The 16,233-nt window shown below is 35.4% G+C and overlaps 1 protein-coding gene across 3 annotated transcripts in view; it reads right to left on the minus strand.

Annotated features, from left to right (window-relative positions):
- USO1 (USO1 vesicle transport factor) overlaps positions 1–16,233 on the minus strand; it is a 96,597-nt gene that overhangs the window by 41,729 nt on the left and 38,635 nt on the right. For 2 of the 3 annotated variants that reach the window (XM_063610355.1, XM_063610354.1), the window contains exons 4-7: positions 15,598–15,674; positions 2,880–2,980; positions 2,492–2,594; positions 2,279–2,334 (exon numbers count right to left, since the gene is read on the minus strand). In XM_063610355.1, the coding sequence (XP_063466425.1) occupies positions 2,279–2,334; positions 2,492–2,594; positions 2,880–2,980; positions 15,598–15,674 (337 nt within the window). Of the gene's footprint in view, positions 1–2,278; positions 2,335–2,491; positions 2,595–2,879; positions 2,981–12,574; positions 12,587–15,597; positions 15,675–16,233 lie in introns of all 3 variants that reach the window. The other variant, XM_063610353.1, reaches the window with a different exon arrangement.

Raw genomic sequence — 16,233 nt, forward strand, 5'->3', positions numbered from 1 at the left:
GACAAAATAAGTTCTGTAGAACGCACTAGCTTTCAAGGTCTTAGTATATTTTAGTTTCTTTTCTCTTTATCCTCTTGAATAGGTTTATTAAAATAAAAAAATGGTTATAAAACATGTAAAAACCAATAATCTAAACATTACAACAAAAACAGAACTTAATCTGTGATCATAAAATTAATAAAAACCAATATAAATAGACACTTATTTGTCTGTCTCAAATAAAAGTTGAGGGAAAAAGGTTCGGAGCAGAATAAAAAGGTAAAGAGTTAAAGGAAAACAGGAGATTTCAGCATTAATGCAGTTATTATTATTATTATTATTTTTTGAGACAGAGTTACTTTCTTGTTGCCCAGGCTGGAGTGCAATGGCACAGTCTCGGCTCACTGCAACCTCTGCCTCCCAGGTTCAAGTGATTCTCCTGCCTCAGCCTCCCAAGTCGCTGGTATTACAGGTGCCCGCCACTACACCCAGTTAATTTTTTGTATTTTTAGTAGAGACAGGGTTTCACCAAGTTGACCAGGCTGGTGTCAAACTCCTGACCTCAGGTGATCCACCTGTCTCGGCCTTCCAAAGTGCTGGGATTACAGGCGTGAGCCACCACGCCTGGCCTAATGCAGTTATTTTTTTTAAAGAGCACTTTTATATCTGAAAATGAAAATAAGTGGTAATGAAATTAAAAGATGTGGGGAGACATAATTTATGATTTGCATGATATCCTCTTATTTAAACTGCGGGACATGAAAAGAATAGAACAAAAGCTTTAAAGATACCCAGTCATATTTTAGTCAAGGCAAGTCACCCCGAATTTCTAATAGATAGATACCTATTTAAGTAAGACAATTCTTAAAAATGATATTTAAATACTAAAGAATAAAAAATGTCCTTCTCGGCCAGGCGCGGTGGCTCACGCCTGTAATCCCAGCACTTTGGGAGGTCGAGGTGGGTGGATCACAAGGTCAGGAGTTCAAGACCAGCCCGGCCAATATGGTGAAACCCTGTCTCTACTAAAAACACAAAAAAATTAGCTGGGCGTGGTGGCACATGCCTGTAATCCCAGCTACTCGGGAAGCTGAGGCAGGAGAATTGCTTGAATCCAGGAGGCAGAGGTTGCAGTGAGCAGAGATCGCGCCACTGCACTCCAGCCTGGGTGACAGAGCGAGACTCCGTCTCAAAAAAAGTCCTTCTCATAAGTTACATACTGTATTAAGTTCACTACCTATAATACTGAATTGATAAACATATTACAAAATTTTAAGTACAACAAATTTTAAAAACTGTATCCATAGACTAGGAGTTAAGAATGCTTCAGTTTTGTCTCTGCTTTGCCATTAACCAGTTATAAGGCTAAGAGCAATCCAAATGATATTTACTAAAACTTAGCATGAAAAAGTCACAGGGCCAATACCATAAATAAAAAGATGAGTAACACACGGCTAACAAAGAATACTTAACTTCACTTGGTTTCTGTGGGTCTTGGGCATTTCACTATAAATATGGAGATTTAATTAGCTTGATATGATCTCCTGGCTCTAGAATTTAAATTTTCTAATTGCTATTTTAAGTATTACAGAATTTTTATCAAGTTGTAGGTAACAACAGAGAAAAATGCTTATGCAACAAAACATACAGCATCAATACAAAATATTCAAACTTTTATGCAAATATAAAATAAATCAGAATGGAAAATAAGTCCAGAGCAAATCATGCTCCATGATTAACAAGGCAAATCCTTAGAAATACACACTCAATCAAATAAGGGCAAGGATTCCAAATGTTATGCTTTGTTGGGTTTACACAGTTCAATGTCTGCAGGTATCTCCGCTACTCTTTAGGAGGAAAAGGAAATTCTGGAGGTAGAGTTTGGTGTCAAATACAACCTTTCGGCAGATAGTATAAGAAATCCTAAACTAATGGAAGAAATAAATTTGAATGGCAAAATGGTTTGTCTAACCCAAAATACTGATAGCCAGGAAAGAATGAAACAATGTGGCCTTGTATACAACTTTAAAAGGTCATTACTCCAGCCAGGCTCAGTGGCTCATGTCTGTAATCCCAGCATCTTGGGAGGCCAAGACAGGATGATTGCTTGAGTCCAGCAATTCAAGACCAACCTGGGCAACACAGAGAGACCCCCATTTCTATTTATTAATTTTTAATTTTTTTTAAAAAAGGTCATTACTCCAACTTTCTAACTTCCTAAAACTCAACAACAAGGATTTCATTTGCAAGAGAAAAAAAAGCCACATATTTTTGTATTTCTTTTTGAAATTTAACTTACATCATTACGTATAACTTCCCTGGAATCCGCTAGTAAGTCCATCAATCTTGAAACACCTAGAACATACGACCATGTGAAAAATGCTGGCAGACCAAAAATACAAATAGTGACTCAAATTATTAACAATTTACTAACACACCATTTCAGTCCCTTTCTCTAGGAAATGATACTCATGCTTTAATCAAAATAATATAAAAAAGATAAGTCACTTACCCATAGGACTGACTAAAATAATTTGTTGCACCTGAGGCCCTAGTTGTTTTAAAAGAGAAGTAAGAAGCTTCACACCAGGCCAGCGGACATGGAAATCAAACTCCTGCAATGTAAGAATTCAAAATATTTAACATCTGTAATTCACATTTTCAAGAAAAACATTTTTTCCACTAATAATAACTTGTACCAGAAACTACAAGTAAAACATGGAAGTTTAGCATACTTTAAGCGATTACATAGTTCTTGAAACATGCATGTGGATCTCTTGCTATAATACAATAAACTTCACTACCTTTAAAGGTATATACATGTTACTTCCTCAATAACATCCAAAAGGCAACAAAAGCAGCTTATTAAGATGACAAAAACATCAAGGTTCCCTATTTACCTCCAATAAAGATAACAGAAGAGTGACATTTTCTTGCTGCTTAATGAAAATTTCTGTAAATTGGCTTCCCAAATCTTCACTCTGTCTTGTGGAATTTTCTTCTGTAATATTCAAAAATAAAGAATTTCAATTTAATAGTAGGTTATTTAAAAATATCCTTTCATTGAAGAGTTAAGTGTGAATGATAACTTTCCTGGTAAACAATTCAACACTGGAACAGTGTGGCTGGTAGCAATATCACAATTATTATGTAAAGCTATATCCTTAAAATAATGTTCAAATACATTTAAATACATTTTATTGGTTAAATGTTTAAATATGATGTCTAAAAAAAGGATATTTAAATATTCATATTTTCTCAAGGACATTTTTAGGTTACCCTTCTATTAGGGCATAAGGAAACAATTTGGGATAGAAATAGTTTACCTAGAGTGTGGTAGTGGTTTCACTTCTGTATACTTCTGCCCGAACTCAGACTACAATTCAGAGTAAATTTTATTGTATATAAGTTGTATCTCAAAACCCTTGTCCCCAAAACAATATTGAACATATAGTCCTTGCTGACTGTTAGTGTTACTGGGTTAAATAATTTAATTATGAAATTAAACCAATCTACTCCAGATTTCTCAGTATCTTTTTCATATATATATATATATATATATCCTACAAAATTCTTTGGCAATAAAATCAGAATTTGACATCTAATTTCTCACTTATTGTTTAAAGGATCTTACATTTGTCTTTAATGTTTAAAGGTCTTTTAATTAAAGTATTTGTTGTCTCAATGTACTATGTCAAAAAAAAAAAGTAAAGGATCACTAAAAATGAAAGCAACAACTGCCAGAGCAAACTACTTAAGATCTGCCTATATTATAAACTCAAATTAGAGATGCAAACATACTACTTCCCATTCTCTCACTCACACCAGACACAGCTAATTAATCACAGCATTGGTTGAGCGTCAGCATACTTTTCCATATAGTACTCCACTAAGTGACTATCAGCCAATGGAGCTGAAAGTCAAGATCAAACCCATTATCCCTCAGAAAATTCTTTTCTAAATGTGAGGAAAAAAACCCAGCAGATGACAGGAAAAGCAAAGCAATCCAAGATTGACAGTCATAATCCCATCTAATTGTTTATAGTGGAAAAAGAAGAGACCAAAAGTAGAAATGAAATGTTTTCCAGTTAATTAATTACCTAAATATGCTGCATTTATCCTTCAGAAACTCCAAGAAATATTTCTCTTAATCATCTCTTATATCAGTAAAAGAATTCACTGCTTTTGAGCCTGAAAACCATATTATTTAAACAAAAAAAAATAGTTTTAAAAGGATTACTCTGGTTGCTATGCTGAGAACACACTGTCAGTGAGTAAGGAAAATAGGGAGGCAGGTCAGGAGGCATAATCAAGATAACAGTCACGTGAAGGTGGCTTAGACGTTAGATGTCATAATTTTTATTACAAAGGAATATGATTTGTTGACACGTTGCACAGAGGAGTGCGGGGGGCCAGGGGGAAAGAAAAGGAAGAGTGATTCCAAGCTTTTGGCCTAAAGAACCAGAAGGATAGGGTTGCCATTTACTGAGATTGGAAACACCGTGAGAGAAGCAAGCTGGAAGTATACAGAGAATCAGAAGTTTAGTTTTGGACATATTAAGTTTGAGATACCTTATAAAACCTTACAGCTAACATCATACTTAATGGTGAAAGACTGAATGTTTTCCTCTTTAAGATCAGAAGGAGGCAAGAATGTCCAGTCTCATCAATTCTAGTCAACATTGTACTGAAGATCCTAGTCAGTGTCATAAGGCAGGAAAAAGAAAAGCACACAGATTAGAAAAGGAGAAGTAAAACTGTCTTTATTTACAGACGATATGTTTGTCTATAAGGAAAATCCTATGGAATCTACAAAAGAGCTAATACAACTAATAAGTAAGCTTAGCAAGTTGCAGGATAAAAGGTCGTACACAAAATTAATTGTATTTCTATTAATAGATACTAGTAATGACAATTAGAAATTAAAATTCAAAAAACAGTACCACTTTCAATAGCATCAACCAAAAACATTTGACAACAGGTGTGTGCTACTTACACTCTGAAAACTCCAAAACACTGCTGAGAGAAATTGAACGGGCCAGGCACAGTGGCTCCCACCTGTAATCCTAGCATTTTGGGAGGCTGCGGCAGAATTGTTTAAGCTCAGGAATTCAAGACCAGCCTGGGCAACCTAGTGAGAACTTGTCTCTACAAAAAATGAAAATTTAGGCTGGCTTGGTGGCGCATGCCTGTAGTCCCAGCTACTCGAGAGGCTGAGGTGGGAGGATCCCTTGAGCCCAGGAGTTAGAGGCTGCAGTGCGCTATGATTGTACCACTGAACTCTAGCCTGGGTGACAAAGTAAGACCCTGTCCCAAAAAAGGAGAAGAAAAAAAAAGAAATTAAAGAAGACCTGCAAAAATAGAGATATACTGTGTTCTTGTATTAGAAGGTGCAATATTTTTATGTCAGTTTTTCACAAACTGATCTACAGTCAACAGAATCCCAAATTCTCAGTTGACCTTTTTTGTAGAAATTCACAAGCTGATTCTAAAATTGGTTTGCAAATGCAAAAAACCTAAAACAGTCAAAACAATTCTGAGCAACAAAGTTGGAGGACTTAACACTACATAATTTCAAGATTTATTATACAGCTACAGTAATCAAGATGATGTGCCATGTACAGATCAATAGAGAGAACAGACCAGAAATACACCCATTAACTCAAAATGGATGATCTCCTGACCTCGTGATCTGCTTGCCTCAGCCTCCCGAGTAGCTGGGACTTCAGGCGCCTGCTACCATGCCGGGCTAATTTTTTGTATGTTTAGTATAGATGGGGTTTCACCATGTTAGCCAGGATGGTCTCCAACTCCTGACCTTGTGATCCGCCTGCCTCAGCCTCCCAAAATGCTGGGATTACAGGCGTGAGCCACCATGCCCAGCCAAGAGTTATGAAACTTCTTTTAGAAAACAGCTGGGCGTGTTTATACATATATCAAAAGTCGTCAAATTGTTTATTTACATATGTTCATTATTTTACATTAATTAGATGTCAGTAAAGCTGTATGTGTGTTAGGGGTTATCTAAGTAAAGATATTGAGTGAATATTTGAATATACGATGAACTTCAGTGGAGAGGTCTGGGTCGGACATACACATTTGAGTGGCAAGCGTATAAATTATATTTGAAGTTACAAGCCTAGATGAAATCAACAAGGGAGGGAAGGCAGAAGGAAAGAAATCTGTGCCCTGTGGCATTCCAATATTAAGAGGTTGGGGAGATGAGGAGGAAAACTGCGAAGGAGACAAAGAGTAACCAATGAAAAAGGAAGAAAGCCAGGAGACTTTGGAAACTGACAAACAAATGAAGAAAGTACTCAATGAGAAAGGAGTGACTATCAAATACTAATGATAGGTAGAATCCCCTCTGAACTTCAAGAAATGAAGTACATTACTAATACAGGTAGAGGTAATTTCCATTCATTTACAAAATGACTAGGGTTGAGTAGTTAAGTATTTTCCTGAGTAGTAGTACAGTATAATGGAAGAAGCTCACAAAGATTTTTGAGTAAGACCAGTTAAACTCATATTCAACCACTTAGTAGCCATGTTACTTTGGGCAAGTAGCCTAACTCTGTCAAGTCTCTGTTTCCTTATTTGTAAAATGGAGATAATGTCTTCACATGGGGTTTTCCGTGAGGATTTAAAATAAGTAAAACATCAAGCATAGGGCTTTGCAAATAATGTGCTCAATAAATAGAAGCATCGTCATCACCACCATCGTCAAAATCATCATCCCCAAGACAGGATTTCTCAACCTTGGCACTACTGACATTTCTGGCCAGGTACGTCTTTGTTGTACGACCTCCCCGTGCAGTTTAAGATGTTTAGCACCGTCCCTGGCCTTAGCCACTAGACGCATTAGCACTCTCTTACTTCCTCTTACTGTGACAACCAAAAATGTCTCCAGACATTGCCGAATGTACTAGGAGTGGGGTAAAGGAGGGTAAATTGCCCTCACTTGAGAACCATGGTCCTAAGATTTACAACATAAGCTATATATGTATTACTAAGTTTTCAAATGAAACAGAACCTAACAATCTTCCTTTGATGATTCAGAATTTTGGATTCTTATAAGGTTATCATTAGTAAGTATTATCACTAAGATGCAAAAGATGTAAGAAAAAGTATATCCTATACTTCCAGAAAGTTGTCTGTAAGTCTTGACATTTTACCTTGTATTTCTCTCTTTCTCATAAAAGTTATATGCAACCTATCAAAAAAAGTAACTGAGTTCATAATTGGACTCTAAATAAAAGTAAATTCACTGTATTTTAATTAAAGTTTTATATCTTAGGTTAGTGGTGGCTTCAGAAGAATTATATCACGAACAGTCACTACTTCCACTTCAGGAAAACAGGTAGAGGAGAGGATAAAAGGATAAAAAACAAACAAACACCAAAAGTACACTTGAAAGCTATCATGTTACTACATAATCACAGATATACTGAGGGTATTAAGTGAAGGTGGCAGAGGGTTGATGCTACAAAGACCTGATAATAATCATAAGGAAGGCTAATACTCAAACATAACTAGAGTGGATTCAAGGGACATTCTCTGCTACAGATCTGCTTAAAGGATTTTCTGTTGTTCCTTTGTGAGCTGATAAAATTGTGTCCTAATTACTTACGCACGCTTGAAGGTAAAATCTTGCCTGGTAAATTGTGATTTTCAAAGCTCAAAGGTGAACTTATGAACGGAGTTGAAAAAAAAAACAAAAAACTGGTACCAGGTAAGCAGCAAGAACTACGCACCCTTCCCATTTTATTTACAAACTAACAGGATGATGGAAAAGGAGACTGTGAAAAAATTGGAAAAGATAATGGGAACTTGGGAGCTGGTAGAATCTTTTGAAAACTTTCATCTTTAGAATCAGCTATGAACAGAAGTCCTGATTCCCACAGTATGGTAAATGCTATGTACCCAATAAAATCTCACAAGAGCTGGTGGGCTAATGAGCCTACCTTGTTTTTTAAGCCACCCCAGAACCCTAACAAATCATGACGATGTTACCCAAATTCTAGTGAAACTGTATATGGATAGTTTTTTATCTATAGATAAAAAAGCAGATAAAGAAATTATACAAAAAGGGCCCATGGGGAATGCATGTCAAATAAATTATTCTCCAAATACATGAGAAATCTATGTTCAAAAGACAAGTAATATTCTCTCTCAGAATTGTCTTCCTCTAGAAATTAAAATCACAGCAATATTAACTTAGTCATGGGTGCTTTGTAGGGCTATTTTCCATTTGCATATATTCATATTTGTTGAATGAGATACATAACTTTAAAAATCATGCGTTTGAAAGTAATTTATAGCATAATTATTTTTTATCTCAGTGGTGTGAAGATAGCAGAGAATGAAAACTTGACTATAAACAAAAGACAGTAATGTGAGTGAGTGAAGCAGGCTAACATTAGAGGATGGGGAGTATATGCCCTGTCTAAGGAAAACAGCAGTTACTCAACTCCAGCTGCCTGTTGCCCTGTAGGAATGCAGATCCAGGTATGTCAATCTTCAGGTTTTTTCAAAAAGAAGTCTACAATACAAACATTGACACAAGCTGCCAATTTATAATAGTGGCAACTTATTCACCTTACTTAAAATACTATGTGGGTCAAACAGCCATGCTTACAAGATAGACAATGCCCTTGGGCCAAAAGTTTGTGACCTCGTGAGAAAAGCTAAAAATTATAGTTATTGACATTTGGGAAAACATTAAAAATTATAAACTAATCTAAAAAGGAAGAAAAAAACCACATATAGACTTGATGGATTCTTCCCCTAAAATGTATTTTAAAATGCTGAAATATTTTTATGTATGTAAACACAAACAACTAACCAAGCCTTGGTTAGTATATTTCAAAACAAAGGATAGTGTGGCATGTTAATAGGTACATGGAAGAAGTAAGCCCCTGTGGACAAATATATTTGGATTAAACAAAGTTGAACAGGATTTTTCACTGCAGGCTTCTCAGCACTTACTATACCAGTGTAAATTTTATGAAGCTTCAGAGGGGAATATAGTATTTATGTTTATTTAACTATGAACCCATTTTAATACAGAACACTCTCTAGAACTTCTGTGCTACGCTTTAAGGAAGTCAGGTCTAATACCAGAAAAAGTTTAATTCAGTGTTTTTGCACTGGGCACAAGCAAATAACTTAGCAAGAAGTAGAGTTATTATCTTTAATTTATTCTGTAGCTATATTGTATAATATGCTGTAGCTTATCGGTATAGAATTAAAATTTACATTTTAAATTGAACTAGTAAAATATGGTCCTATTCCAAGGATCAATGGTTCCTTCTGGTTTAACACTGTCAATTTTAAAAAGTGTGAGACATATGCCATTTCTTTTAAGTTACAGTCATAAGACAGCACTTCTGAACTTTAATGAAGTATCCCCAAATTAGCTAAGCAATTAAGGTAATACACAAAGCTGTAAGTGTAGCAGTAAATTAAGCTACAACTACTATAAACTACTACACTAATATCTAAAAGTTGTGAACAAAAACTAGAACCATGAGAAATTATACCAATTATACGTGTAAGCCAAGGCATGAAACAAGTAAACCATCTTCTCTCATCATTAATCATTAGATTACAACCTTTAGAGCTAGGTTTTTTATAGCCTATAGTTTATATATTATATTGTGTATTTATAACCTGTAAATGACCATTTATTGTAAGGTAAATGAAAAAAATAAGATAAAAATGAAATGGCCCTTTGTTACTATAGTAAAAATAAATTTAAGATAGGAATGTAAAATAAAAAAATGCCCATTCTAAGTACTTACACAGATGCTCCTCAACTTACAATGGGGTTATATCCTGATAAGCCCAACATAAACTGAAAGTATCATAGGTTGAAAATGTATTTAATATGTTTAACCTACTTTAAATGTGCCCAGAACACTTAGATTATCCTACAGCTGGGCAAAACATAACAGAAATCCTATTTTATAATAAAGTATTGACTATCTCATGTAATTTGCTGAATACTGTACTGAAGGTAAAAAAACAGAATGGTTGTATGGGTACTCAAAGTATAGATTCTACTGAATGTATATCGCTTTCACACCATCGTAAATCAAAAAATCGTGAAGTTGAACCATCATCTGTCTGTATAGCTCTGGATAGTTTTCAGGCCTGTTTATTTGACTGGCATTTAAGTACACATGCATAGATACATTTACTCTTAAAATGTATTTCTAGTAGTACTTTTTCCAGAGGTGTAAACAATATTTTTTTTTTTTTTTTTTTGAGACAGAGTCTCACTCTGTTGCCCAGGCTGGAGTGCAGTGGCGCGATCTCGGCTCACTGCAAGCTCTGCCTCCCAGGTTCACATCATTCTCCTGCCTCAGCCTCCCGAGTAGCTGGGACTACAGGGGCCCACCACCACGCCTGGCTAATTTTTCGTATTTTTAGTAGAGATGGGGTTTCACCGTGTTAGCCAGGATGGTCTTGATCTCCTGACCTTGTGATCTGCCTGCCTCGGCCTCCCAAAGTGCTGGCATTACAGGTGTGAGCCACCGTACCTGGCCAGGTACATGTATACTTTTTAACATTTATCTGAATATTCTATAAACTAGTTTTGTGAATTGTATGATTTAATAAAGAACCCAGTCAGAAAAATAATAAAGAAAAATTGGCCACAATTTATTGAATTAAAAATCTAAGAAATACTTTAAAAAAAAAAAAAAGGAAGGAAAAAATGTATTTAAAAATATTGTTCTGGCTGGGCATGGTGGCTCATGCCTGTAATCCCAACACTTTGGGAGGCCAAGGAGGGCGGATCACGAAGTCTGGAGATCGAGACCATCCTGGCCAATATAGTGAAACCCTGTCTCTACTAAAAATACAAAAATTAGCTGGGTGTGGTGGTGCTAATCCCAGCTACTTGGGAGGCTGAGGCACGAGAATCGCTTGAACCCAGGAGGCAGAGGTTGCAGTGAGCCAAGATTGCGCCACTGCACTCTAGCCTGGCAACAGAGTGAGACTCTGTCTCAAAAAAAAAAGTAAAATTGTTCTTCTACTTACTCAGTGATACCATATAAGTTACATCATCTCTGGGCTTCCATTTTCTCATCTTTAGAAAGTAGAAAAATACCACCTACCTCACCGGCTGCTATGAGGATTACATAAGATAAACATGAAAGGATTCTGTAAATTTTAAAGCTCTCTACAAACATGATATCACAATAATAGAAACAACTACTGATCTTTACTACCCAACAAGGAAATAGCTTGACAAGAGTCAAGGCACAGTGCTCTGGTATCATCTGATGTCAAACAAGGGATTCAAATGTCACAAAAGGTAATGCTTCATACTTTAATAAGTTAGTTTATTTGTTAGTATTTTTATTACATATAGGCAACTTTGTTATGTACCTTTTAAACACGGCTTTAGATAAGAATATTTCCTTCTTCATTTAAAAAAGTTAAGCACCTCAAGGAAATTGGTAAAACAAAACAAACCAAAAAAACTTGGTTACTTTAGTTATGAAGAAAACAAATATCAATGTTAAAAGTAAATGAAACTTGAAAGAGATGAGAGAGAAGAAAATTTAAAAAATTGGTGAGTTCTACGAGTTAATGTAAGAAATGTCAGTAACTAAAACATCATTACTGAGTATGCATGATTTTAAAGGGACAATATCAATACATATTCTCTGAACTAGAATACCTTCCAGTTCTTATTGAATATAGGTAAAAAATATATGTATATATATTCAAATATTACTTTTATAGATTTTTATTTTTTTGTTTTTTAGAGGCAGGGTTTCACTATGTTGTCTAGCCTTGAGTGCAGTGGGTATTCACAGGTGCAATTACTGTTCACTGCAGCCTCGAAGTCCTGGGCTCAAGTGATTTTCTCACTTTAGTCTCCCAAGTAGTTGGGACTACAGGCATGCACCACTGCACTTGGCAAGTATTTTTAAATGAACTGTCTAAAAACTTTTTTCCAGGAAATACACACAAAGTAATTTTGAATAAATTGTCCTACCAGAGAAAAAGCTTTAATTTTTATTTATTTATTTATTTTTGAGACGAGTCTCGCTCTGTCGCCCAGGCTGGATCGTGCAGTGGCACAATCTTAGCTCACTGCAACCTCCGTCTCCTGGGTTCAAGCAATTCTCCTGCCTCAGCCTCCCAAGTAACTGGGATTACAGGCACCAGCCACCACACCTGGCTAATTTTTGTATTTTTAGTAGAGACAGGGTTTCACCACGCTAGCCAGGCTGGTCTTGAACTCCTGAGCTCAAGTGATCTGCCCGCCTTGGCCTCCCAATGTGCTGGGATTACAAGTGTGAGCCACCACGCCTGGCCAGAAAAAGCTTTAATTTTATTTAAAGGTGCGCTAGAATATTTTATGTGTTCCGGACAGTAAACAGATTTAGTAGCTGCAGAAATAATAGTAATGTAAGTTTATTAAATATTCCTCTTCAATTAAAGAATTCTTATATAGTAAAACAAATTTCAGATTTTTTTTTTTACCAGCCAGAAGAAACAGTACTTGACAGCGTCCTTTTATATTATCAGAAACTATGCCTAAAAGCATCATGCATATGTAAATGCAATCTTTTACCTTCAACATCATCTGAAAAGGTAGACAAAAATAAATAAATAAAAAGCGGGTGATAAAGACAACAGTTTTTTAATGTAGTAGTATACACAGTAAAATAGGAGCTTAAAAATATTTAGTAAGCTACATAATCCTTTGGAAGAAGAGATCCATATTTACTTTGGTCAAATACCTCAGATACACTAAAAGAGATTTAGCATATGCTATATTTTTAGGACTAGGAGACAGATTTATCATTAGAGGGTTGTAAAATAGTCCTAAAGAACTCTAAAACGTAGATCATTATGTCAGCTAAGAATTACATTTCACGAAGCAATAAAAGCAAAGTATCAATAACAGAACTGAAGGACATGTCTCAGTCTATTTTTATTTTTACTTTTTATTTTTATTTTATTTTTGAGACAGAGTCTCCCTCTGTCGCCCAGGCTGGAGTACAATGGTGTGATCTCGGCTCACTGTAACCTCCACCTCCCGGGTTCAAGCGATTCTACTGTCTCAGCCTCCTGAGTAGCTGGGATTACAGGCGTGCACCACCACGTCTGGCTAATTTTGGTATTTTTAGTAGAGACGGGATTTCACCATGTTGGTGAGGCTGGTCTCGAACTCCTGACCTCAGGTGATCCACCCGCCTTGGCCTCCCAAATTGCTGGAATTACAGGTGTGAGCCACCACGCCTGGCCTATTTTTTTTTTTTTTAAGACAGAGTCTTGATCTGTTGCCTAGGCTGGAGTGCAGTGGCACGATCTTGGCTCACTGCAACCTCTGCCTCCCAGGTTCAAGTGATTCTCCTGCCTCAGTCTCTCAAGTAGCTGAGATTACAGGTATGCAACACCATGCCTGGCTAATTTTTGTGTTTTTAGTAGAGACGGGGTTTCTCCAGGTTGGCCAGGCTGGTCTTGAACTCCTGACCTCAGGTGACCTGCCCATCTCGGTGTCCCGAAGTATTGGGATTACAGGCGTGAGCCACCGCGCCCAGCCAATGTCTACTTTCTTTCTTTTCTTTTTGAGACAGAGTCTCACTCTGGTGCCCAGGCTGGAGTGCAATGGCACAATCTCGGCTCACTCCAACCTGTGCCTCCTGGGTTCAAGCAATTCTCCTGCCTCAGCTTCCTGAGTAGCTGGGATTACAGGTGTGTGCGACCACGCCCGGCTAATTTTTGTATTTTTAGTAAAGACAAGGTTTCACCACGTTGGCCAGGCTGGTCTCGAACTCCTGACCTCAAGTGATCCACCCGCCTTGGCCTCCCAAAGTGCTGGGATTACAGGCGTGAGCCACCGCGCCCGGCCCAATGTCTACTTTTTAACTGACTCTTTCAGGATGACTAAATTTTCGAGAAAAAAAAAGGTCCTTAATAAAAGTGATTCTATTACTGTTTATCCAAAGGATCATTTTTGGATGCTAAATTACAGAGCCTAAAAACACAAAGAAAAACGAAACAGGTGGGTTCTAAACATGATTATAAATTTATAAAAAAAAAAAAACCTCCTAACTAAAAAATATTGTTGCTACACATTTTTTTAAGAACAGAAAAAATTACCCCAGCAAATTAACTAGAAAAAGAGCTAAATTTTTAATCTGAAACAACTAAGGGGGATGAAAGGAAAGAAAAGAATGTCATTTTTTAAAATGTATTTGAACAACTGCATTGCATCTAATTTTCTCATTGTAGAAATAACTAGGGAAAATAAGTATCTTTTTCTTCAAAGTATATTCTTGTGTGTATTCTATCTATGTATTGTCATGTGACTGACAACCTCTTTTTCCATGGGTACCAAATTACATTTACTAAATATTTTTCACCATTAATAAATTAATAAAGTTAAGTTATAGGATAGATATCACGGAGAAATTTGTTAAAAATTTTTTTTTTAATGAGATGGGGTCTCACTTATGTTGCCCAGGCTGGTCTCGAACTCCTAGGTTCAAGCAATCCTTCCACCCCAGCCTCCCAAAGTGTTGGGATTGCAGACATGAGCCATAACACCCAGCCAAAATAAAAGTTTTTTATGTCTAAGAAATTGTGACTATGCAACATGATCCAGTTTCAGATGTTCTCAATACTAGTATTCTGTGAAGTTAATATTGACATATATTCCTGCTCTACTTGTATTTTAATAAAATATGAGCAAGGTCAATATGTATCTATACTTCTTTATTATTTGCCTACTCAGAACTTTCAGAGATCATATAACTTCAGTCTAAATTAGATTTATAAAATGTATGAATATATCCACTGTTCTGACTTTACAGAATAATGAAAAATCTACTATGTCCTACTGTAACAGCCAATTTGATATGACAAATAACACTCTTCAACAGAATTGTGAAATGATACTGCATATGTTTTGCAACATATAGAACAAAATGTATACAGGACAAAATGTATACAGACTTCGAAATGTATACAGACTTCCAATCAAGCTTCACACAGTGACAATAAATAAAAGACAGATAACTTTATGTTAAGTGTGCAAGTATTTTAAAACAAAAAAGAAAATGAATGTGCCAAAGAAATGTGTGGATTTCAAACCGATTCACAGCAATGTTCACCAAACAGACGTAATGTAAAGAAAAAAAATCTAAATTTAAAAAATTGTTACACTTTGTGAATTAACATAAGTCCTATGTAAAAAGTTTAAGTATTTATTAGGAAAAACCCTCTAATTTTATATTGCTCACTAGATAATAATATGTATTTTCAATCAATAGCCATAAATAATTATTTAATCCAGAACTGGCTAATATGCATACTGCTTAACTAAAACCAAATACAAGCGGGCAAAAATGTTACTTAAAAAGAAGGATCTTACTCCATCTCACTATAATGTTCTGACTTACACACAAAGCAATCATCCTAAAGACACTTTTCTAGATCTAAGCCTATGTGTTTATTAAATTTTTTAATGAAAAAAGTAAAAAAAACTTATACATTTATAAAATAAGTCCAACTTTAAAACCAGCAAAATTAGCACAACCCAGTTGATTTTATGTACAGAAAACACAGTAAAAACAACTGGAAACTTACCTACTTCTTCTTCTTCTTCATTAGATATTATATTATACAGTGTGTCCAAAGCGTAACCTATTATTTCAGAATCCGAACTAGAAAAAAGAAATTATTACACTTATACACTGCTGATGAGAGTGTAAACTGTTATGACCATTTTTAGTTATTTAGCAATTTTAGAAAATTCCATTTTGAAAGGCCTACTCTAAGAAAATATCAGAGTGCAAACTGTAAAAAATGTGTAAAGTTTTATTTCTAATTGTGAAAATTTAGAAGCAACCTAAATGCTCAATAATAAAAAAACACAGTATGGCAAATTCATACATACAAGGCAGCAATTTAAAAAATGTATTTTTTTTTTTACTTTGAATCCTGAGAAGCTAAAAAAATGTATTTCCAAAGAATATTTGTGACATGATAACTTTAAAAATTCTTGATATAATACCAAGTGGAAAAATATAAAAATTTATGCAGAGTTATCCCATTTAGTAAAATATATACGTATACGTTTGTATCTATGTATATTTTAAAACATTATAAATTTATAAAATAAGTGCAACTTTAAAACCAGCAAAACTAGCACGACTCAGTTAATTTTATGTGTGTCTATGTATGTTTACATATGTATATATATGTATACACATATAAAAATCT

This window comes from Symphalangus syndactylus, chromosome 10, assembly GCF_028878055.3.
Source record: "Symphalangus syndactylus isolate Jambi chromosome 10, NHGRI_mSymSyn1-v2.1_pri, whole genome shotgun sequence".
NCBI classification, from domain to species: domain Eukaryota; kingdom Metazoa; phylum Chordata; class Mammalia; order Primates; family Hylobatidae; genus Symphalangus; species Symphalangus syndactylus.